This window comes from Nipponia nippon, unplaced genomic scaffold (assembly GCF_047370975.1).
Source record: "Nipponia nippon isolate SJK-2023a ecotype South Korea unplaced genomic scaffold, ASM4737097v1 scaffold_4, whole genome shotgun sequence".
NCBI classification, from domain to species: domain Eukaryota; kingdom Metazoa; phylum Chordata; class Aves; order Pelecaniformes; family Threskiornithidae; genus Nipponia; species Nipponia nippon.
The window spans coordinates 111,181,848-111,205,061 of NW_028262358.1; the positions used below are offsets into that span (position 1 = coordinate 111,181,848).

The following is a 23,214-nucleotide window of genomic DNA, read 5'->3' on the forward strand; positions in this document are numbered from 1 at the left end:
TATCCCATGGTTTTCCTGAGTTGTTTGCCTGTGCGTAAGTTGCAAAACTAAAAGCAAAACAAAGGCCTCGGAGATTAAGTGAGCAATAAGGAGTACACAGCCTGTAATGGGAGGAGCCCAGTACCAAAAGAGAACTTCTCTTCCCTTGTTCTCTCATTTTGGGGAGGGGAAGACTTTCTGTATGTTGGACTGCAGTGGAGGAGCGTCTTGTAGAGTAAAGATGACACAGTAGTTAAGGCATCTTGCCTGAGGTTTAGGAGACCCAGACTTAAGCCTTTGCTGTAGTGTAGGATTCCTCTGACTGTGGACTCTTTTCTACAGAGCTGAAAGTGGATATACTTTTGATGATGCCTTAAATTCAAGGTGTCTCAAGATTCTGCAGCCAGGCCCTTTCTCTCCATTAAGTCAGTGGAGAGAAGTCACAGCAACTCAGTTAAAAAATGTAAAGTAGGTGTCTGAATATGACCTTTACAACTCTCTATTAATGCTGGGGAAGCTTTGAGTAATAAATCAGGCTAAATTGCTCATTGCCTATTTCAACATAGATGCCATACTAGGTGCCTAAGACTGTATTGAGACTGATAATCTTGAGGTTTTCCCAGCTTCTAGGTCTGCCCTCCTCAACCTGACCATGTTGCAGCACTGAGGCAAGGTGAAATCCTGGGACATTCAAGGCTGTCCTCAGTGTTTTTCATGGGAAGGAAGGGCAGGTGCACAGGTTGGGATGGAGCAATGATGTGCTCTGGGTGGCTCCATGAACTCTGCTCTGGAGTTCACCTGTCCTGCAGTCTAGATTTACAGCTAAAACGCTGTAGCACCTTGTCTGAGTAAGGCCCTCTCTGTGTCTGCAACTGTTTTCCCCTGTGTGAAATAAGAAACTATTATGGCCACCTCAAAGGAGTTTCAGATGCTCTCAGCCATTGTTGTGACATGTACATGAGGTAGGCCTTTTTCCTTCTGACTATCTTTTCCTGGTTTATTTGGCCTCAGTCAAGGCAGGACTTTTTCTCAGGTAATACTGCTGCTTTCTCAGAGCTGTCTTTGCTTTCAGAGGGAAACACTGCAAAGATCAGCATGGTTTGCTATTGCAGAACTGCCAACTACAGGCCAAGTTCTTCTTTGACATTGGATTACATTAAGTGCAGTCATAGCTGTTAGGGAATACATAGCTCTGTGACACAAATATTCAGCATTTATGTGATGTGAATCAGTTATGCTGATCTAGATGACTGAACTGAGGTTTCCCTTCATTCTTGTACAATGTTGACAGGATGGGTGGCTCTAGTTTGATCTGCAATATCTGCAGCAATCTGTGTAGGGCAAGCGAATTTCAGCTGGGCTGGGCCAGTGCCTAACTTAAGGGCAGGGGAATTGCAAGGCGTAGTTCAGCCCAAGACAAAGGTGTTGGTGGTGTAAGGAATAAAGAACCCATTTTGAGTCTGATCCGTGGATGCATTTGCGGGATACTATCGCTGGGTTACAAATCCTACACAGTCTTGATATTCAGTCTTGTTGACCCCTAGTGCAAGTGTAACATTAATCCAGGATTTAATTTGACCTAACCGAGCTAAAAAAGAAAAATTAAAGGAATGTGATTGTGAGCTTTATTAGCCTTCAGTCTCGTTTTACTTTCGTTGCAATAGTATGAAGCGAATAGCAGCCAAAATAGTCCCAGTGCGGGTAAAGGAGACGACATCAGGCATTACATATGGAAGCAGAACTATACAAACAGGAAGCATACAAACAGGACTGTAGTAGGCATAATTGCCATCTGCGTCCATAAACTACAGAGATTATTGTTGCTGTTCCAGAAAGATGTTAGTTGGAGAGCGTAGCTATTGAGTGTTAAACAACAATATGGCATACGAAGAAAAAAGCAAAGGTATTTCTCTGTAATGGAAAACCAGCTCTCATCGGGAGGCCACCAACCCTGTATTAATGATTGTGGGTGGCATAGAAAATTCCAGTTTATGTTCCAGTTGATACAAGGAACGAGAATGCTTTAGTATCAAACAAAATAATTTACCTCCTGTTTGCCTTGTGGATGCATGTTTGCAGTCTGATTTGGTCTTGGGCATTTTAAATTAAGATGATAATTCTGGTCTACCCTGAGTTTGTATTGGCGTTTGTACACTAATCTACAAGGAGAAATCAACTGAAAAGAATTCTGAAGATCTAACGCTTTGTTACTACTAAATCCTTATATTTTATTGTATAGAAAAATAATATTTATAGAATGAGAATTAAGATGTCTCCATTGTGCTTGTGTCGAAAGTTCAGTAGATCATGTGTATTTCGTGTACTTTGTTTTGGGAGAGTGGGTAATATTTTGGGGGTTATATTAGTTCCTAACTCACCATGGTTATACTTGTCGCTATATCTACTCTGAACCAATAATCCAGACACGTGCATGGATCATTGGGCAGCCTTTCGCAGCAGGAGCCTTCTCAGAGCACAACTCTTGCCTGTTTTTACGTACACACATATGCAAGTGTTATATTCCTGGCACTTCCATCCGTGTGTCTGGGAATATACGTCATGGTTCTTGGTGCTGAGTAGCAGCCTGGGCTTGTTCCACGCTCAGTTGTATGTCCAAGGGAACTGTATTTTCAGGGAAAATTATGGAAAAGGCAAGGTTCCCCCCCGGCTCTGCCCCAGTCAGTGTTCTCACTGCAAAATGCAGAGGTTCTTGCTCAAACTGAAGCAATGCCTGTATTCTCTCTTGTCGTCTGTCTGGGTAAGTGAGTCTGAGCTGAACATACCCCAAAGCCCAGACTGGAGATTTTTCTACGTAAACAGTAGGTATTTTGAAGGTTAAAACGTGTGTAGGGCACAGATTAACTTGTGCAATGACACCACTTCCTTAAATCTAAATGTTTTGCGCTTAAAGCAGCAGTAGAAGCATTATTGCCTGCTGAGATTTTCTGAAGTGCCCAGGCCCCTGATTTCTGAGGTTTCAATGGGCCCTAGATGCATGGAAAATGCTGCAAATTCTACAAACTTGTCAGTGGGAGATGTAGAAGGTGCTGAAAATCCCACCAGGCATTTCTTGAATCCTTAGAGCTTGAAAATACTTTTAAAATCACATTTTATTGATTCCTTCATCTGTCAAATGGTAGGCTATACCCTAAGGACTAATAAAAATTTGAAATTCTTAGGACCAAAAAAGGTGTTCCACAGTATTGCTTATAAATTTTATAGTTTAGTTAGATAACATAATTATCTGTAGCTAAAGTCATAGAGTTTGTCTGTATTCGAAGTATATCTTACTGCAACGTAGATGAAAATTAGCAATAATGTAGATAATTAGGTTGCTATTTTTTTCAGATGTGAAATTCACAGGTTTTTAAAAGCTGCTTTGTGTTAGTGTGAAGTAATTATTTGCCTGTGACCAATGAATTCCCTGCCAGCTAGCTCTACAAAACTGCCTTACATTGAAAGAGCAAAACTGGTTTGGATATTCAGTTGATCCAAAAGAAGGTCAAGAATAAATCAAACATGAAGAATTCATACTAAATGTAGGAAGCCTTTTGTTTTTGAGAGTGAAGGTAACTCAGTTTGGGCCTTTGATTTAGGAATGTTGTGGATTCTTTTGTTGTTTGTATTTTTTTAAATCAGGATTGCATGACTATACCAAAGACATGCTGTGGCTCAGACAAAAAATAATGGGCTTTGTCCAGGGGGTTCTGGGTGAATTTCAATGACTTGCATTATTCAGAAGGCAGCATAGATAATCAGAATTTTTCCTTTTGTCCTTGAAATCAGTGAATCATTATTTATTAATGGCTGACTTGACGTCATGTTATTGACTTCAGCACACTAAAAATATGCTACAAACTGATAATTTACTAATTAATGATTAAATATTTTATATTGAGTAGTCAGCAGAACAAACAGTTAAATATTTTTGCACTGGAAGGGCTCAAATTCTTTGTATAGCTCTCCTGCTGGTTTTCCTATAAACGTGCATCCAAGGATAGAACTGAACAAATTAGTAGAAGGAAGTAATCAACTGGATTCCTTAGACTAATTTATTACTCACTCAGGATAAAGTGTCTTGTTGGTGCGAGTGAGTCATTTCTGCACTTCACATCCATTATAAAATGCTAACATCTATTCAGCTGCTGCTGCTGGTACCAGCCCTGTTCTTTCTTACACACACAAACCCAGAAATCCTCCTGAAATGTTCAGGTCCAGTGCTCTTGTTCCATCTCTTCCAGCTTCTCAAATACGACTTCTGTGATGGCACTTATTAAAAAGTGGATGAGACCTCTGAATGCCAGTCTAAGAGGATCTCGAACTGTTTAAACTGTTTTTCCATGCTTTCACATTTTCAACTGGCTGATAATTATTTAGATTTTCAAAGCTTTGGGCTGATGGATATCAGTTTGTAAAGTGTGTAGTGCATTGTGGGTACTTTTGGTTTTGCAATATTTTTGTAATAAGTAGTGTTTCTGTTTGTTTTTTTTCTTCAGCCCCTCTGGTTCACGCCCTCCTACTCCTAAAAGTGACTCAGAATTAGTCAGTAAACCTACAGACAGAAGTGGACTGAAGAATAATCCCCACATGCATTGGGCCTGGGGAGAACTACCCCAGGCTGCAAAGGTAATGTGTTTCATTCCAGCTAGCATCTATTGTGCTTTAATGGGGCAAATGTGCTTATTCCATTGCAGGCTGCTGAAGAGGGAATGAATCCTATTTTTACATAAAATTGCAACATTTTATGTAAGAGAATTGCGTCTTGCTCCTTAGGAGGTACAGGAAAGTACCTTGTGCCGTGGATGTTCTCAACGCTGATGATACACAGTAGAAAATGAGGAAGTACCTGAGGCCTAGTCTTTTAAAAGCTAGAAGCTTAAATAACATATAAAATCAAACCCAATGTCCTTTGGTAAATCATTGAAATTTATAAATGGTCTTAGATGGAAATTAGGTGCTTGGTGTTAGCAGTGTGATTCACAAAAATTAAGATCGGTTGCTTGAGTACATAAGCACCCAGAAACACCTGCAGTTCTGTGTCTCTGCATGCCCCGGCGTGCCGTTCTCTTGGCTGAGCCAACTGGCTTGGTGCCTGTCTCCTGCCTGAAGCCATTTGGCCCAGGTAGATGGCAGGATCTGTAGTGTGCCAGCAGCACCGTCTCCCATGCTGCACAGTAGCCATGTGCAGCCGAGTACACTGCAGGTCAGTCAGGTGCTGGCCGGCTCCTTACGATAGCTGTGGAGTCAGAGCATTCATACAGGAAAGGGGAGACTTAGGACTTATGCCTGCCTCAGGGTGTGAGAAATAAAGGTCAGGTTCCAGTGGCATACCGCAACTATGGGGGCAGGGATGGTGCAGGGTTTGGCCCCTTCTGCTGAAGGTTGGCTTCTCTGCGGAAAGGACTGCAGGAGTGATGGGGTCAGGAACAGTATCAAGAAACAAAATCCCCACTTTGTGGGCCAGGGAAGTGGGTATCCTCCTCAGAAACAAGACTTCTGCATTCTGGTGATGGCACCAGAATTATAATGGCACTGTTATAATTTATCTTTAATTCACTGTTGATAGCTAGTGACAAAAGCAGGAATGGGAATCCAGATTTCTTAATTCCTTCAGAAGAGCTCTGGCCTCTCCTTTAGTAGGCCAAAGATGTGCTGTCCCATCACCTCTGCATTATTCTCCTCCTTATCTATATTACAAGAAAATTGGGAGCTATTTTCTATACATAGAGAACTGATTTAAGCGCACAGATCTAGGCAGGCGTTTCAAATTGGCATTTCCAGTCTAGAATTTAGAGGTTCCTGTTAGTAGATTTGGGTGTTTCATTTTTATCCCAGTCACACAGCCTGGTGTGTATTGCAGATCTTATTCTGGGAGGTTTTTCCCTCTGCAGTCCCCGTCTATGTCCTTATCCAAGCTATTCAGAGTTGATCTGGCCATACCTGAACTGGGAGTTACGCTTTGGACGCTGTTGATCTTCATGTAAGAGTTTGTTTGCTATGATGTGAAGGTTGTAGCAGCTATACAGCTATACGACACCTCCTGTCCCACGCTCGGAGAAGATCTAGAAGTGTTTTTATAGTGATTTAAAATCTAAATCTGGGGTATAGATGAATGACAACGTACCCTTGTCCTGGTCCCTGAGAGCATTCTGATTGTGTAAGGACTCCAGTCTGCGCTCCCTTCTCACGTTTGTCGGTGTTAACCTTCTGAAGAAATGCTAGGACTTGCGGAGAAAGGGAGGAGGGCAGGGTGGGAGCTGTGACGTGCTCCCAGGCAGGTGAGTGGGGAATGAACAAATCTTTCCTGGCCCCAAGATACAGATGAATTTTGCGCAAGCAAATGCACAGCAGAGAGGTCTTTTGTACACTGTAGTCTCCACCGCAGTTACTGGTGGCTTTCTTCTGTAGTTGGTTACCTTGAGGATCTGATCTCACTGGAGTGAACAGAACAGGTTAAACTCTGGCTGTTGTGTTTTCTAAGAGCCTTTCTTTATAACAGTCTGTTTACTTTTTCTCACAGGCCAGTTCTCCGCTCAAAGCAAAGGAACCCAGCGTGGTGGATGTAAATCCTTCTGAAAGCACTCACTTTCGGGTCATCCAGAGTTCTCCTGTAGAGGAGTTTAACACTGTGTCCCCTCTACCTGCCCTTGGACAAGCAGATGCCACAACTGCTGATGAAAGTGAGCCCTTACCAGCTGAGACAAATAAGCCAGAGACAGAGTCTTCAGGAGCAGCTGTACCACCATTGCCTGCCAATGAAGAAATAAAACAAGCCGCAGCTTGCTCAGCCCAACCAGCTGGCAAGACAGATTCCCCTTCCAGAAAGAAAGGTAAAGCTGTTGATTCTGCACTTCTATATGTATGATTTTGTCTTTAAATTTCATGGTGATAAAGCATCTCATTGTCATATAAATTAATCTGTGCCCTGAAGGCACTTTCAGATCTGGAAAGGAATAAGCTTTGGAAAGAACCTTCAAAATCTGAGCTGTGCAGCAGGCTGTTCACAGGAGCCATGTAGTAAGATAAAAGATTCTCCTTGGTTTGGGATTTTTGGCAGTTCTGTGCATATGAGCAAGACTGCAAAACTTGCTCCAAATTCCTCCATATTTGACAGATTCAGAGATTTCACTTTTTGGTACAAGCACACTGTAGATCTGGCTCACCTGCTCTGACTGCTTTCTGAGTTATGTGTCTCTGGTAATTGTGGAACCTCTCTGCTCTAGTGCAAAGTTGTAGTGTGTCTTTTGCACAAACAACAGATTTGCCATAAAATAAGATGCTTTTGTTTCATATGAGCAATTTCAGTTCTGTGTGGTATGCGTCCTGTCCTGAATTTGTGAAATATAACTCCATCTGCTTTTCTGCTTCTTAATTTCTGGGCTCTATATCCATGCTATTTTATAATAAGAGTTACAGTCTTCATGTGAAATTTATTTGCTTACAAATGTTATGTTTTAGAGCTCTGATTATTCTATAATTATGTAAGCCCTATATAAGCCTAGTTTGTGCAGCTGCTTTTTAATCAGTAATCATGCAAGTTTCTTAGCCACTTCCCCATGCATTCCACTGTCTTTGAAGACAAAAAAATGATAGTGTTATTCTGCTTGCTATTCAGTCTTTATGTAACTTTTTTTCTGATTGCTTTTCTGATGTTCAGAAATTGGGACAGTGAGAAATCGTGGGTTTTAGAATGAACTCTAAATTAGGTTTTGGCTTTCCAGTGGTTACTTGTCTAGATGTACCAGCAACAACAGGACAGCGGTGACTCTGTAGGTTGGTACTAGTGACAGACCTAGGAGGGTTGTCTTGTCCCCTGCAATGGTGCGTGTGCACACACTACGCATCTATGTGCTAAACAGCAAGTTGTCTACATAACAAGCCAGTTATAGTGTATTAGTGCCTATAATATAGTCTGTTGTGTTATTTCCCTTTTGTGAGGGGGGATTGAAGATAAGTTCTCAGAGATGAAATGCCCTGATTGCCCTACTGTGACAATAGGCCTGTGCAAATACTCAGAAAGTTTTCCTTTTGCTGTTTTCCTACAGTGACCACTGGCTTCTAATTCCCAATGGTTTTGTCTGGGACAGGGAGGCTTCAGCATATCTCAGAACTAATCCTCCGCTGTCCCATTTTGTGTATTCAAAGTCTGAACAATGTATATGATCAACTTGTTTTGAAAATTTTGGCAGTGCCATTTTATACAAATACAGTTCACAAACTGTTATAACGTGTCTGGTTTCTCAATCTTAAATGAATAGTTAAACAGTAATAACAGTTCTGGCTTCTTACTCAGAAAATGCTCATTAATAGGCTTATTTGTGCCGTCCCTTACAGACAAACGAAGCCGGCATCTTGGTGCTGATGGTGTCTATTTAGATGACCTCACTGACATGGATCCAGAAGTTGCTGCACTTTATTTCCCCAAGAAGTATAAGTCCTTTGCTTATATTTTTACTATTTAAAGAGCTCTTGTCACCTTCCAGATTTAGATCAAACTCTTCAGTGCCAGTCAGATAAGAACTCTTTTTCAGGGTCCAGGCAGAGGTGAAGGCAGAAGGAAAACAGAACTCTGTAGAGAGGAATAGTAGAGGTTTTGGAAGGCTCTGCATTTGGGCCTGAGAAGTGTGCTTGAGACTGATTTTCTATTTTGGTCAATTAAGCATCATATATTGACTGTGGATTGTTATGTAATGTACACTGATGTTTGTGAGTGTTACTCACATGCCCTGGGAGAGCAGTTGGCCTTGGGATATATTTATCCCCATGTCCTTGCTTATTACTGTGAAGAACATAGCTTATGGCTAATAGTATTAGCACAAAATTATTGCTCTAATGTTGTTCTACTGTGGGTGATCACCTATAAATATGAACATTAGAAAATAATTTTTGGAAGACACATGACTGATTTATGCAAGTATTGCACCCTGACCATACAGTTTACAACTTGTTCTAATCTTTATTAGAGCCTCTTATACATTTATAGTCCTCTTTCCACATCATACTCTAGTCATTTGACTAAAGTCATTGAGCAACGATTGAAGTAGCTTGCATATTTTATTTTTCTTTCTTGCTTGCTTAAACTCAGCTGTTGTAATATTAACATTTCAATAAATCTGAGAAAGATTAGTAATACGGAGAAAAAAGTTGGATTGAAAATTCCTTTCTCAAATGCATTCATATAAATCTGGAATGGAAAGCAGAGTTTGATGAGCCTGCATTTTGTAATAACAATCTCATCTATACGCAGATTTTAAGTGGGTATAATGATCTATTGTTTCTTAAAATTTTAATCCTAGTAGTTTATATGTAAAGTATTTTATTTATATATACGTGACATATAAATACATAAACATACACATCCTTTGTTTTGGGTTTAGCTGTCAATTTATATAATTAATATAAATTAAATAATAAACTAATATGTTTATTTTTGTTCCTGTGTGGGAATAGTTCTACTAGTATAAGCTCTGCTTATAGTAGCATTATTTTGTCTACTAAGATTGCACAGTTTATTGTCTTATTTTTCCCTATCTCTTGTAAATAAGTGATGCTATAATTATACATGCCTAGTGTAGGCAAGTAAGTAGAAGCAATCTTCTATTTGAGGATACATGAGACCTATACTACTTCATTTAAATTTACGACAAAACCAAGCAAATTTCTTTGTGTTTTTTTTTTTTGTTTGTTTGGTTGGTTTGGGGTTTTTGTTTTGGTTTTTTTCTTTCTTTTTTCCTAAATGTATGTCGGAAGGGAGCGAATTTGGGAATGAATACATGAATTGCTGATTTCTCTTTTCCAGTGGGGATAATGTCCAAAGCAAGAACACGAATGACACGGGGCCGCGGTCTGCCAGCCAGTCTCCGCAGTCTGTTGGGAGCTCAGGTGTTGACAGTGGAGTTGAAAGCACCTCGGATGGAATTCGAGATTTGCCCTCCATTGCCATTTCTCTCTGCGGAGGCCTTACTGACAACAAAGAAATAACCAAAGGTACAGAACGACTTTCTGAATTACAAGCATGTGCTGTCAGCCAAGTTTTAGCATCCTAGACCGAAGAAGCAGTGCCCTCCTGTGGCTGTACTCAAGAATGTGTTGAGAAGATAAATACGGTCCCTGTAATGATAAGTTTCCTAGAATTTTTCATACTTAAAATAGTAGACTTATATAGGACTTACGATTTGTAACACATTTTAATGATCCACTGTATACTAAATTTTTTCAAAGTATTTTGTTGGTATTTTTATTTCCTGATAGTACTACATTTGTATCACAATAGTGTAATGATACTTTTGCCACTTGGTACAGTATATAGCTAGGAAGTTCACAGCTGTCGGTGTCAGGAATGAAAGAGGTGGTCTGTAAATGGGGACACTAGGAGGGATAGTTGGAAACTTCAACCTGCGTTCCTGCTCTACCTCCCAATCTCTTGTGTGACTTTTAGATAAATCGTTTACAATGCTCTGTGCCTTAAACTTCCAGCTGCATAATGTAAAGATAACTGTGTTAAGACTTGCACTTTCTGCAGTAATATGGTGTCATAAAATCATATGAGCCTGATGCTACACTGATTGCTGTTCAGAAGCTAGTTATTAAAATATTTTGAATATACTGTGATTTACTGGAGTTGTGTTGTTATCTGAATCACTTGTCAATTACACAGGTTTTGTGAAAGCAGTCATGGCCAGTGGGAGGGGTATTTATTCATAGACATTTTCACTTTGCTGTAAGCCTTACAAGTGATCATTAAGTTTCTGGCTGTGGGTTTACATATGCGTTGAGCCCATCAGTTCCTGCTCCTAACTTGGACAGAGCGTCAGTGAAAGGCATGACTAAGTACTTTCTTGCCTTGTTTAGAAGCCTGATTTTCCTCCCTCACAGTTCCATCCTTGAGCTTTCACTTAGCTTCTATTTTGAACAGGAAGGATACCCAGCAGCTAACAACAAAACCCTCAGCATCTTCTGAGATTGAGTCTCTGAACATCTTGCTTCCATGTTACCGCTAATCTCATCACCCTAGTAATGAAGGGCTGACCCTGAATGTGAAACTTATGTGTTTGAGAGGTGCTAAGAGATTTAGTTTGACCCATCTCAGGCATCTATAAATGCATGCTTTACATATGTAATTTTTTTCCTCCCACAGAAGAATTCTTAGAACATGCAGTAACATATCAGCAGTTTGTGGACAATCCTGCTATCATTGATGACCCTAACCTTGTGGTTAAGATTGGAAATAAGTAAGTATCTTTCAGGAAAAAAAATATTTTACTGTTGTAACAAAAACACTTCTGTGGCACTTCACTGCATTAGATCAGTTTAACCATAGCTGAAAAATAGGTTTTGAATGTTCATAGCTTCGATTCATCCAGAAAGAGTCAACTCTGTAGTGAATTCAGGCTCTTCTAGTTACCTTTCCTCCTTTAAATTGAAAGTAGAGAGCGGTTTCAGATGACCTGGTACAGCTAACTGACACAATTTGAATTTCAAGAAGCTAGTATTAAATGCTAATAGTGGTCACACTCAATTGGCAGAGTAAAAAATGAAATAGGACGTGAACTCACTAAGGCTTGCCCTGAGCCAGTTTGAATAATTAATATTTACAGGGGTATGGCAGTCTGCTTGCAAGCACTCTGTACCCAGCAGTTCATCTGTATATACTGAATATTTTGCTAATATGCCTCTATTGAGGCATTGCTTTTCAAGACTTGTCAAACTTCACCCACTGAGTATGACACTTCTGTTTCTGCAAGGCTAAGACATTATTTCATATGTTTATATTGCTGGCAGCAGTGCAGCACTGTGGTCTATGCCAGCTGCAGATTTTTGGAGGATGTTTTAACTTGAGAGCTCATTGCAGCTGGCATAAAATTTTACAGAGTAGAGGGGAGATCATGGCATTGCACTGCACTTACAGGTTAGGGTGCCCTTAGTCATAGGCATTGCTCATACAAGTCTGACATGCCTGGTGCATCCTTATGTGATAGTTTGTATCACGTGTTACGGCCTCTTACTTGACCCTCTCTGTGGTCTGAGGTGAGTCACTTATTGCTTCCCTGCCTATTCTCTGAATTTGATGGTAATGTTTACTTGCCTACTGGTACGTTGGGAAGAGAGGAGTACTTAGTGACGATCTTACTCTCATGTTCTCTGGTTTTCACGTGAGCTTCAGCTTCCCTGGACAGATGGTTGATAATACTGTATTTGTCCTACTGTCTGTAACGAGTTGACCCATGTTAAGCAAACTAATAGCAAAAGCTTGACATCCTACAGACTATGGTCCCTAACTTTTATGTAGTTCCTTGATGGAAAAACAGTGAAAACAGCTTTTAAAAAATGTAGGTCATGCTGTGATAATGAGATGTAGTAAGGACATGAGGAATGTATGACAAATACCCTTTCTAATTAAGGATGCAGCTTCTCTTGCATGCCTTGAAGAGTATATGTTGTAAATACCTGTGAACATACTGTGGAATAAGGTGGGTCTGCTACTGCTGGTGCAGGCCAGAGTTTGACCTGTGCTAAAGAGGCTTCATGTCTTTAACCTGCTGGGTGATAAATACTAGGTAGATGGTGAATTGAAACCTTGGGATTACAAAATTCAGTAATCGTTCCTCTTGCATGCTCAGGTACTACAACTGGACGACAGCTGGTCCCCTTCTGCTGGCAATGCAGGCATTCCAGAAACCTTTGCCAAAGGTGAGATTGAACATGAAGGTTGGTCAGAGGAGAAGTTGTGACATTCTGCCATTTATTAAGGCAGGGAAGAGGGTTGTTGTACAGGAGAATCTGCCCATCAGCAATATCTATTCACACATAACCATTCATCTAGCTAAGGGCTAAATAAGCAGGACTAAATTTGGTCTGTGAATAGTGTTTGTTTTCTAGGCTAACATCATTACAAATACTTTGAAGATGGAAAACTTCCTGTTTTCCTTCATTAATATGGGTTGTAAACATAAATTATATTGACCCATGTTAGTGTTTGCTGTAGCTGAATACTTGATGACTGCTTTCCATTTTACCTATATACAGCATATATTATCAAATAAAAATAGAGGCCAGGAATTTTAACCTCAATGAATAAGCTTTAACTACTAGATAAGGAAGGCCTGTAGCTTGCTCATTTTCTGTTTCTCGGTTGGTTGTTCATAACCAACCCAGGCAGATAGTGGCAGATAGCTACAAGTACGTGACAGCTATATATGTTGACTTATATTAAATGCGTTGATGAATTTAGTCCACTTCCTATGTGACCTGGTGCCACATAGATGCTCAGGACAGAAATACTCACTACTGTAAATGTATATAAAGAAGTAGTATTACCATTGGCACTATTTTTGTATCCTGGTTAGCCATGGATTTAATAAATTTTGGAACCTAAGCCTTCCTTCTGCCACTTGCAACACTTCACATGTCTTTGGGTTTAATCTATGTGAATTCAAATGCTATCTCTATTGCCATGAAAGTGGAATAAAAATCTTCAAAGCCTAGGATACTCTATCACTGTGTTCTTTCTTAGTGCCACATTACCTATGTATGCAGTCATGCATAGCTGTACTGTAGCATCCCAATATAAAGTAAATTAATCCTAAAAGTCTCAAACATCTGGTAAACCTGGCTTGAATTTCAAGGATGTCACAGAGCCAGATGTTTTGTGCTTTACTGCAAATATTCTAGTAATTATCAAAGGTGGGATTCATCCCATGGAACTCAAATGCGACAGAAGGTGTGTAGTTACCCTACTCTGTATTTGTTGGGCAATTGCACAGAGTGATTCAGACCTTGATAGGTGCCTGTTGGGTCTTCAGTGGCAATAAAGATGATGCAAGGTAACTGCATTTTTAATTAAACACTTTGATACCTGAGCCAGATGTTTTGGGTTTTGCCTAGGATGGGTAAATGGAAAGAGTTGGTATGAAATATTTTTGCCGTTAAGGGAAATGGCAATTCTTTCAACAGCATTATGGTTACGCCATTATTCATATAGGTTGTCAGTTAAGAAAAGTCTTCTATGAGTGTGAAATTCAGTGTGTTCTTTTTTTTTTTTTTAATGGTTAACTTATATTCTGAATGTTGATAACTTTCTAGACAGTGCAATTTTAATTTAGTGGAGAAACCAGTATATATAGTTGGAACGGTCTGTATGATTGGGAAGGTTTACTTAGTTGAACTGTGCCTCTGAAACTAAAATTACTCATTTATTCTACCAGTCATCCTACTGGTTTTCTTAATGACTTGTTAATTAGAGTTTTGATTTGCTGTAATAATGGAACCAAGGAATTGAAATATTAAGATACTTTATCAAAACAGGCTTTATGAAGTGATTGAAAACTGGAGTTTTTGCAAAAAAATCACTCATGTTCTGCAAAATACACTTAACCACATGTCTAATTGTAAGCATGTGAATTATCTCACTAAAAGTTAATAGGATGTCTGCTTGATGTTGTCCATATGTTTGAGAACCTCCTGAAATTGTAGCCGTTGTTCTCAACAGTGGCATTCCATTCTCGGTAGCTCCATCTGTTCCTTGTTTCTCTTACTTTTGTTTAAAAAGTTCTCAACTTATTTGCTCAACTTTATTCCCGTGTCATTTCTTTCTTTTCTTACATACTTCAGATAGGATAGTGAAGAGAACCTATGGAAAACTGAGAAAAGGGATGCATTGTCCCATACGTTAGCTGAACTGAACCCTCTCTCTCAACTGCTAAGAGTTCTTGAAATCACTGATTTTTTAATTTTTTTTAATTTTTTTTTTTAAATCACTAATCAACATCACGGTTTTGGTGACTTTGCTTACGGTAGAGGCTATCATCTCGGAAAGCCAGTGGCTAAGCTATTCTAGGGTGTACCAAAACCTGTGGCCACCTTTACTGTAATGTACCTGTGGCCACTTTTACTGTAATATTTTTCCCCTTTTGTCTTTTGCTTGCTCTCTGAGTGAAAGAATTCAGCTCTCCTTCTTACAATGCATAAGGCTCCAGTCACTACAGCTATTGAAAGAAACTTTTCTCTAGTGAGATCTAGCATATATAACCAATTAAAAGTAGCCAGGACTTAAAAAAAAACAAAACAAAAAACAGTTCTAACATTGCCAGTCAAATTCATAGCATCATACTAAACTCATAAAAGCTAGTAACTTCTTTGCTTTTTTCCAAACTGGTGATTAAATATGAACTTTTTAGTTATTTTTAAATCAGAAAAACCATCTTGCATGTGGGTTTGTTACTGTTTTGCATGAGAGCTCCTTCAGGAAGTGATATTTTTCTTTTTTTTAATATAATTTGCACTAAGTAACTTCAACTTAAAAACAGTAGGTCCTCCATTCTAGACATTATACTAATATCTATTTATGCTTTTTTTTTTTCTTTGATTTTTATCTCTTTTTCATTTTCCTTTTAAAAATACCATAAGTATTCATGCTTAAGTTACTTCAGAGCAGCTCTGGATACCATTAGATTTTGCTTTAGTAGAATTTATGGTCCACAGACAGTATGTTTACTTTTTTTCTATTTATTATCAGTTAAAATTGTGTGTTTGGCACTTTCTTTCATTTACATATATCAGGTTGTCCTTTGTTTTGGTTTTTTTTTATGTTACCATCCATTTATCACAGGCCACTGTGGAATCTATAATGAGGGACAAGATGCCCAAAAAAGGTGGAAGGTGGTGGTTTTCATGGCGAGGGAGGAACAGCACTATTAAAGAGGTAAGTTCAAGAAGCAGGCAGAGTTTCTTTCTGGTTGCAGTGCGAAGGCTGGATACCTCCGTATTCATCCCTCAGAACTTTTCTTCTGAGAGTAACTCAATATTCAATTTAACTGAGGATATGCACATTAAAAGTCATTTAAACAGGATCTAAAGTCTGACTTCTTTTGACTTCAGAAAGCTTCAGATCAGACCCTACCCGAAACATTTGCCTGCAGTGTTTTGGTTCTGCATTTATTTTCATTATACAAACCTGAGGCAGTATTATCTAATGGATTAAATTCATGTTTGGGAACCTAGAATCGAAGAGCTGTGCCACTAATTTAATGTTTTTGTGCAGATTACCTACCTTTCTGCAGCTTTCTTCTCATAGTTGAAGAACAGACATATTTATGAGTAATGTGAGCTGTAAAATTCAGCACAAGCTAAGATGGAAAACTGACTATATATTAGTTTTAAAGTCTTTTTGAATTTCTTTTCTGAGCATTAAAAGTTTGCGGTAACAGTCTTGGAGCCATGGATGAACATTAAATAACAGTGAAAAAGCAAAACTTTATATGAAATATTGATCTCCTGTCTAGACGTATTTAATCTTTAAAGTTGGCTAATAAAACCTCTTCATATTAATTTATACTGCTGAAGCATTAGTACTTGAGGGGAGAAAATGACTTCTGATACATTTTTATGGTTGTGCCTCAGTCGATGAACTTTTTTAGCCTTGCATGAAATAACCATTGTACTGATCTGTGGGTGTGGGCTTCAGAGCACGAAGTTTTTACAGTTTGAAGTTTTTAGAATTTCTCTCTGAGTGGAAGTATTTGGTTATCTCTTGAGCTGTGGCAGCTATAAACGGATAAGGGGAGGTGCTGTTGTTTGTGTGTCTCATAAAATCATTCAGTATTTAAAAATCTTCTGGGGTGAAATTGATAGAGCTTAGCATCTACTCAAGGTAAAAGCAGTTTGGAAAGTTTTTTTGGATTAAAGGTTTTAATGATTCTATGAAAGGTAATTGTATTTTTTTTTCCTTCTCCAGAGTCATACTTTGCTTTTTCAGGTGAAATCTAGTTATTTGAGGTGCATGAACTAAGTAGTTATGGGATTGATCCCAGAACTTCAACAGTACTAGATGTGAAATCTGATATTTCTGTACTTCTTCCATGCAAAACTATATCTTAATTCTTCTTCTGAGTTTTATATTTGCAATTTTTAGTTCTTTGTTCAGCCTTTATTCTTTAAGAAAACCATGAAGTTTTACTTTGCCTACAAGCAAAGGAAACAAACATGCTGTCCATTTTTACCAAGTCTGTACAAGGCAGAATTTGGTTTTCAATTATTTTTCTAAAAACATTTGCTCTCTGCCCAACAGGAGATGCACAGCTTCTCATACTTGTATTTTTACAGGAAACAAAGCCAGAGCAAGGTATGAGTGGGAGTGGACTTACAGGAGAAGACTCCTCACAGATGAGCATGGCAAACAGGTACCCCAACAATTATCTGTACCTGAAATGAGCAGGAGTTTCCATTTAAAAATGAAAGCAAGCTACCTCTTATATTTGAACAAAGAAATACTGCATCAGTGAAATATTTTAAATGTGTTATTCATTGCACTAAGTAAGTGCAGATAGGAACGCTCTACCCGTGGCAGGGTTGCAGACCTTGAGAGTGCGCTCTGGCTTTTCTGTGGTTTGGCTGGCAGCTCCGTGACACACATTCCAGCCCCTTGAAAACAAACAATAATCGGAGCAGTTCTCCAAAGCTATATGTATCTCTAGAATTTTTCAGAGAACATCACAGATGACCCCATGCTGTCGTCAGATCCCAGTCGCTAAAATTTCTGATTTACTTATATTTATAGCCTGACCACTTAATTTGTTCCTGCATATTTTGGGATGTTTGGGGTCCTAAGACTTCCTAGAGTTTTTTTTTTTTTTTTCACCATCAATAGTCATGGTTTTCTATTACTTCTTTTAAGGATTGCAGAAGCGTCTTCTTTCTCATGGTCCAAACTAATCATACTGTATGGCCAGAATCTCTCCTTCAGGAGGGTTCCGTAAGAAGAGCTTTAACTTGCTTTGGAGGGATGAGTTAGCCAGGGACAGCTCTCCTACCTTGTCCCTTTGCTGTACATACAGATCTTACTGTAAAGACAGCCCATCTGTGCACTGTCTGTACTTAGAGCTGAAAAGGGCCAGCTTCAAACAGGCTTTATGCTCCTTAAGTTAGGTTCAAGGATCACATTTATGAAACAAAAAGGCGTTAACTGTCATTCTTTCTGGAGGTCAGCAGTTGCAGTCCAGGAGAGTGTGCTGGAAGGAGCATTCCTCGTTCTGTAGGAGACTAGCTCTTATCTCAGTTGCATCTCTGAGTTTCTGAGAGCCACAGAATAAATCGGAAAGGCTGATTTTCCTTTTAAGGATGACAAATGACATTTAGGTCTCTTGTTTATTACATGATTGTTTAAAGATAAGCTTTAAAGTGGGATTAAGACTTCAGGCAGACTAGATTCTCTAATTGGCGTTCTTTGTTTAAATTTTAACTGACCTTAGAAATCTGTCATTAAGAACTTATTGCTTGCAAGCAGAACGCGACAAGTAGGATGGTGAGTAAAGCTTTTGAGACCTGATCTTACAAAGGATAAGATAAGCTCTTAAATGTTGCTAGTCATGACATGCAGTATCTTGATACTGGGTCAAGACTTCCTAACATCAAACAACATTCAGGTGTGATCGAAATAAGAGCCCAAATGCTGATGAGATTTGTAGGATCTGAAAGGATATTTTACCTTCCACCTAAGGTGGTAGATTTGTTTACTGTTAGGAAAACTTTTTCTCTGAAGAAAAATATCCTTAACAAATTTCTGAAAAAATGGTTGTAGCAGAAAAAAAAATTAAAATTACAGTGATATGTATTTAAACAGAATTGTGTAAAGCAGCTCAGGTTTTATGACTTTTCATCATCATATCCTGAGTGGGGTAATCCTGCAAATCCTGGAAAAGAATAATCCAAGGATCTAAAGTTGCTCTTTGAAAGAAAAGGAGGAGTTACTTTCCAAAATAAAATTTCCGTCACCTGGAATTTTTAATTAATTGATAAATTCTTTGGGGGAGGGGGAAAAGGAGGGAAAAGAAACCCAGCATAACAAACTCCTTTTTTTTTCATCTGAGAACTGAGAAATTTTCGTAGTTACAGTATCTAATGGGTATTATTTTTTTACCACTATGAGATTTTTGAGTCAATATGGCACATTAATTTACATCCGTTAAATTTAAGTAATGAGAACTAGCTTATAGAACAGTCTAAGTATGAATAATGGGGAACATGCGTGAATGAAAATTCAGCACTTCATTGATGTATTTAAAGCCAGGATGTGAATGACCTCCTGCGAGACAGTACTTAGGAGCAGGGAATCAATGACTTATTTGGTGACTCACTGTTAATGCATTTTTAATGGATAGTGAGATGCATTTACTGACACGATAGCATCATTTTCTGTGTGTGCAATGTTCCAGAATAAAAGATGAATCTTCTTCAAGCGATGAAGACCCTAGAGCTGCCAAACAAAACCTCGGGTCATTGCAAACCAGCTCAAGTCATCTCTCATTATTGTCTGGAATCAGTTACAAAAAAACACTTCGACTCACTTCTGACCAGCTTGTGAGTTAATTTTTAGATCCTTGTCCTGAAACATCATTTCAAATACAACATGAACAATACTGTTATTCAGGCTGCAAAGCTTAATTAGTTTTTGTGTCTTGCATTCAATTTTCTCTCTTCCTATATTAAAAAAAAAAAAAATCTTTCCCCTTCTCTTTTCAGTATTAAGCATGAATGTTGTACCTTGCAGCAAGTGCTGGGGTTCAGAGATTGGGAGACATGGGATCCCATTTAGAAAAATATCAAAATTAAATTCCAAAGTATGTATTTGTCACCTGAATAAGTGTACTGGAACCACGTCCTTTTTGTGTTATGTATGATGTGTATATGTCAACCCACAGGCCTCTCTCTTTTTTTTTTTTTTATTTTTTTTATTTGTCCTCTCCTTTCCTTTCCCCTCATTCATAGGCAGATAGTCAATTTTACATAAATAGTATTTTCTGTTAGTAACTTCTGAAAGAGCTGCTTGTGAATTTACTGTGAGGCCAGGCTATTAATTTCTTGGGAGCCAATTCTCTTCCTCTGTGACAGAGGTGTTTTGACTAATGGTGACAAAACTGTTACAGTTCTGTGTTCTGCACATTCCAATTTGATCTGGAAAAATGGGCTACTTCAGGGAAATACTTTTTGTCATCTTATTTACAGCCAATTAGTTTTCTGAAGGAAACCCGCACAAGGCGTACAGCATTAAACAGCCCATCACTCACTGCCTGAATAGTTTGTAAGAAATGTAGAATTTCTCCCAAGAGACAGATGGGATGTGTTGGTAATTTTGTATAGCAAACAGAAAGTAAGGGTTACGCAAATATATTGATACTTGTCAGATTCAAAAACTTTGCGGAAATTAGCTGCAGCTAAAACTACTTTTAGATTGGTTTCTTGATGAAAGAGTGGGTGAGACTCATCAGTTACCCATCAGTTGTTCTGCATTCACACCTCCTTTTCACTTTTTAATTGAAAAATTGCAGTGAAATATAACTGAGAAAGAGACACTTAAGTATTAAACTCCTGCAGGTTTTCTGAAAATGAATGGTTAGGCCCACAAATAGAGTCAAATCAGTAGTCTCTTGCCCGGCGTGTCACTAAGTAACACAGGAGGCAGTGGGAGGGAAGGGCAGGGAAGTGGGAGAGTTAAGGAAATTTGGTGAAGACTGAAGTGTAATAGGTCATATGGTACGAGAGGTGGGTTATTATAGGAAAGAGATGTAATAACCGTAGAACACAAATCCCCATGTAAACACTCGTAATTAGGGTTCATGGAATTCCTTGTTACCCACATGTCTCTCTGCATACGTATCTATATCTCAGAATGGAAGACCCCCATAGATAGTCCCTATTCCGTAATTTGTTATTGTTTATGTGAACTTTTTGGTATTTTTCTTTTAATATCCGAGTGCGAAACAGAATGTTTTGTTTGTTTTATTTCTGCTGTATAAATCAATGCCTAATGTACACCACACAGGGCAAACCTCTGCTGTCATTATTTAGACAATAGCTCTGCTGAAAGCAATAAGATTCAGCGTGACCAAGGCAATGATCATCTGTGGTTTTGTTTGCACTGTGTCCATTTCACATGCTCAGTTTGTTGATTATCTTGCTGATAATGTCTTGCAGAAAAGCTTAAAGCTCAAGAATGGCCCCAATGATGTGACCTTCAGTGTTACAACACAGTATCAAGGCACTTGCCGCTGTGAAGGCACCATTTACCTATGGAATTGGGATGATAAAGTTGTTATTTCTGACATTGATGGAACAATCACACGGTGAGTTCATGAGCAAGGAGAGGCTTTATCTGCAAGGACAAGTGGTCCTTGGGACTAAAGGAAAAAGTAATTAACAGGGAATTTTCCATCCCAGAATCATCATATTCTAGTGGGGTGTGTGTGTGTGGGGGGGGTGGTGGTTTTATTTTATTTGACTTTCAAACAATGCGAGAATCATTAGCTGAATTCTTAAATTCCTAAAGATATATGCTGTGTGCCCATTATTTGTCACCTGTTGGTGTTTCATGATAGTATTTACGGTAGTATTGGAGGACCTTCTGCAAAATCATAACCTTTTTGCTGCATCGCACTTACGAAGTACACTGGCTACATTAAAAAGAAGAAACACTTGAATTCTATTTTAAAAGGCATTACTGGGGCATTATTATTTAGAAGACAAGACTCCGAAATCAATGTCAGAATTGGAATTTGCTGGAAAGTTTCAGATTAGTACTTGATAAAACCTGCAATTTTGGAGTGACCAAAATGATTCACTCAGTTGCTGATTTTTATTTATTTATTTATTTAACACTGGGGAAAACAATTGTGTGTGGAACAGGGAAACACGTAATAAAAATATAAGTGTTTCCTTTTAAAATGAAATGCTTAGATTTGTTTCAAAATCAATTTCTTTCAAAAATCAAACTTGGCTATATCTATTTAGAAAAAAGAATAAGGAAAAATAATTTCCAAGAGCAATCTGGAGTGAATCAAAATACTTAATTTAAACTGAAACTCTTTTTTCTTCCTTGTGATTTATCCATTGTAGGGCAATCTTTTTTTTTGGTGCGAATGTAAATTAATATTACCCCCCTTTATTGAAGTTTAAGTAAACAAAGTGAATGGGATCTACTCTTCTCTGCTGTTGAACTGACCAGAGAGTTACTGAATCACTTCACTTCATAATACCACTGCAAATTCATCCTAAGCCACTGCCCACTGTTTTCTCTCTAAGATGCAAGCTATTCAGGGTGTGGATTCCTTGCTGTGTATCTGTATAATGCTTAGTCAAGTGAGGTGCTCATTTGTTTGAATTTCTAAATGTTATTATAGTGTAAATAACTTTCTGTCATATAAAGCGGGAAATATATTGAAACCAGTATAACTATTTCATAATACTTTATATGTGACCAATGCTTTATGTGGAGAAGTTAGTTTGAAGTAAGCTAGAATGTCACTTCTCATGCTTGTAATTTCCCATAAACTTCTCTTATGGGTAGATTTGGTTTATTTAGAAAACATTTAATGTAAACCTCAAAAAGTATGCTTAGTACTGGTTGGCCTGCTCTACGGGTCTGATTGATAGTAACTTCCACGTTACCTTATGAGGCACGAGCTTATCCATGAAGACAAGTCCTGGGGCACAAGAGTAATTAAAACAACATGGCCAAGGATGAGTATGGCAGTCTGTCTCAAAAGAAAGGGGAATAAAATCATCCTGATCACAATCAGTACCCTACAGAAAAACTTACTTTCTTTTGCTGCTAGCCAAATAAGTTAGTGGGGTTTGTATTAGCCTCATCTGATACTACAAGTACGGGGTTTTTTTTCAGTTCAGTTACGTTGTTTTTCCTTTATTCAGGTCAGATACTTTAGGTCATATTTTGCCGACTCTTGGCAAAGACTGGACGCACCAAGGGATTGCAAAGTTGTACCATAAAGTGAGCCAGTGAGTATTCAGTAAATCTGTTCATGCATCTGTGCCTTGTTTCTGTTTATTCATTTGCACATAAAAAGTAAAGTTTCTCTAAGCTTCTCTTAACCTGTAAGGGTGACATTTTTATCAGTATCTCGTCATTTCAGTGATGCTTACACAGTGTAAATATTTGCTGTATGATATCCAGAGCAAACCCTGCTTTGCGATATCAAAAGCAAAAGCCCCCTACCAACCAGTAGTGATTGCTCTTCCAAGCATCCCAAACAGATAGCTACAGTTACTTCCAAAAACTGTAGTAATTTGAATGTGTTGTGCAGTTGCAGCAAATGGAACTTTTTTGCAAACTGGGAGTAGCAGCAGCATTAATTCATGAGATGCTAATACACTTTTCCTTCTCTCCTTGTTGAGGAGATTGTGAAATGCATAAGGACTCTTTAGCCTGGGGTGGTCACTGTAGGTGGA

General features: G+C 38.6%; 1 protein-coding gene across 3 annotated transcripts in view; it reads left to right on the plus strand.

The window, feature by feature from the left end:
• Window positions 1-23,214, plus strand: part of LPIN1 (lipin 1) — a 50,101-nt gene that overhangs the window by 14,499 nt on the left and 12,388 nt on the right. For all 3 annotated transcript variants that reach the window (XM_087775883.1, XM_087775880.1, XM_087775881.1), the window contains 11 exons: window positions 4,476-4,605; window positions 6,500-6,809; window positions 8,314-8,407; window positions 9,779-9,966; window positions 11,117-11,210; window positions 12,600-12,669; window positions 15,587-15,679; window positions 17,080-17,156; window positions 19,188-19,332; window positions 20,947-21,095; window positions 22,678-22,764. In XM_087775883.1, the coding sequence (XP_087632009.1) occupies window positions 4,476-4,605; window positions 6,500-6,809; window positions 8,314-8,407; window positions 9,779-9,966; window positions 11,117-11,210; window positions 12,600-12,669; window positions 15,587-15,679; window positions 17,080-17,156; window positions 19,188-19,332; window positions 20,947-21,095; window positions 22,678-22,764 (1,437 nt within the window). The remainder of the gene's footprint in view (window positions 1-4,475; window positions 4,606-6,499; window positions 6,810-8,313; window positions 8,408-9,778; window positions 9,967-11,116; window positions 11,211-12,599; window positions 12,670-15,586; window positions 15,680-17,079; window positions 17,157-19,187; window positions 19,333-20,946; window positions 21,096-22,677; window positions 22,765-23,214) is intronic.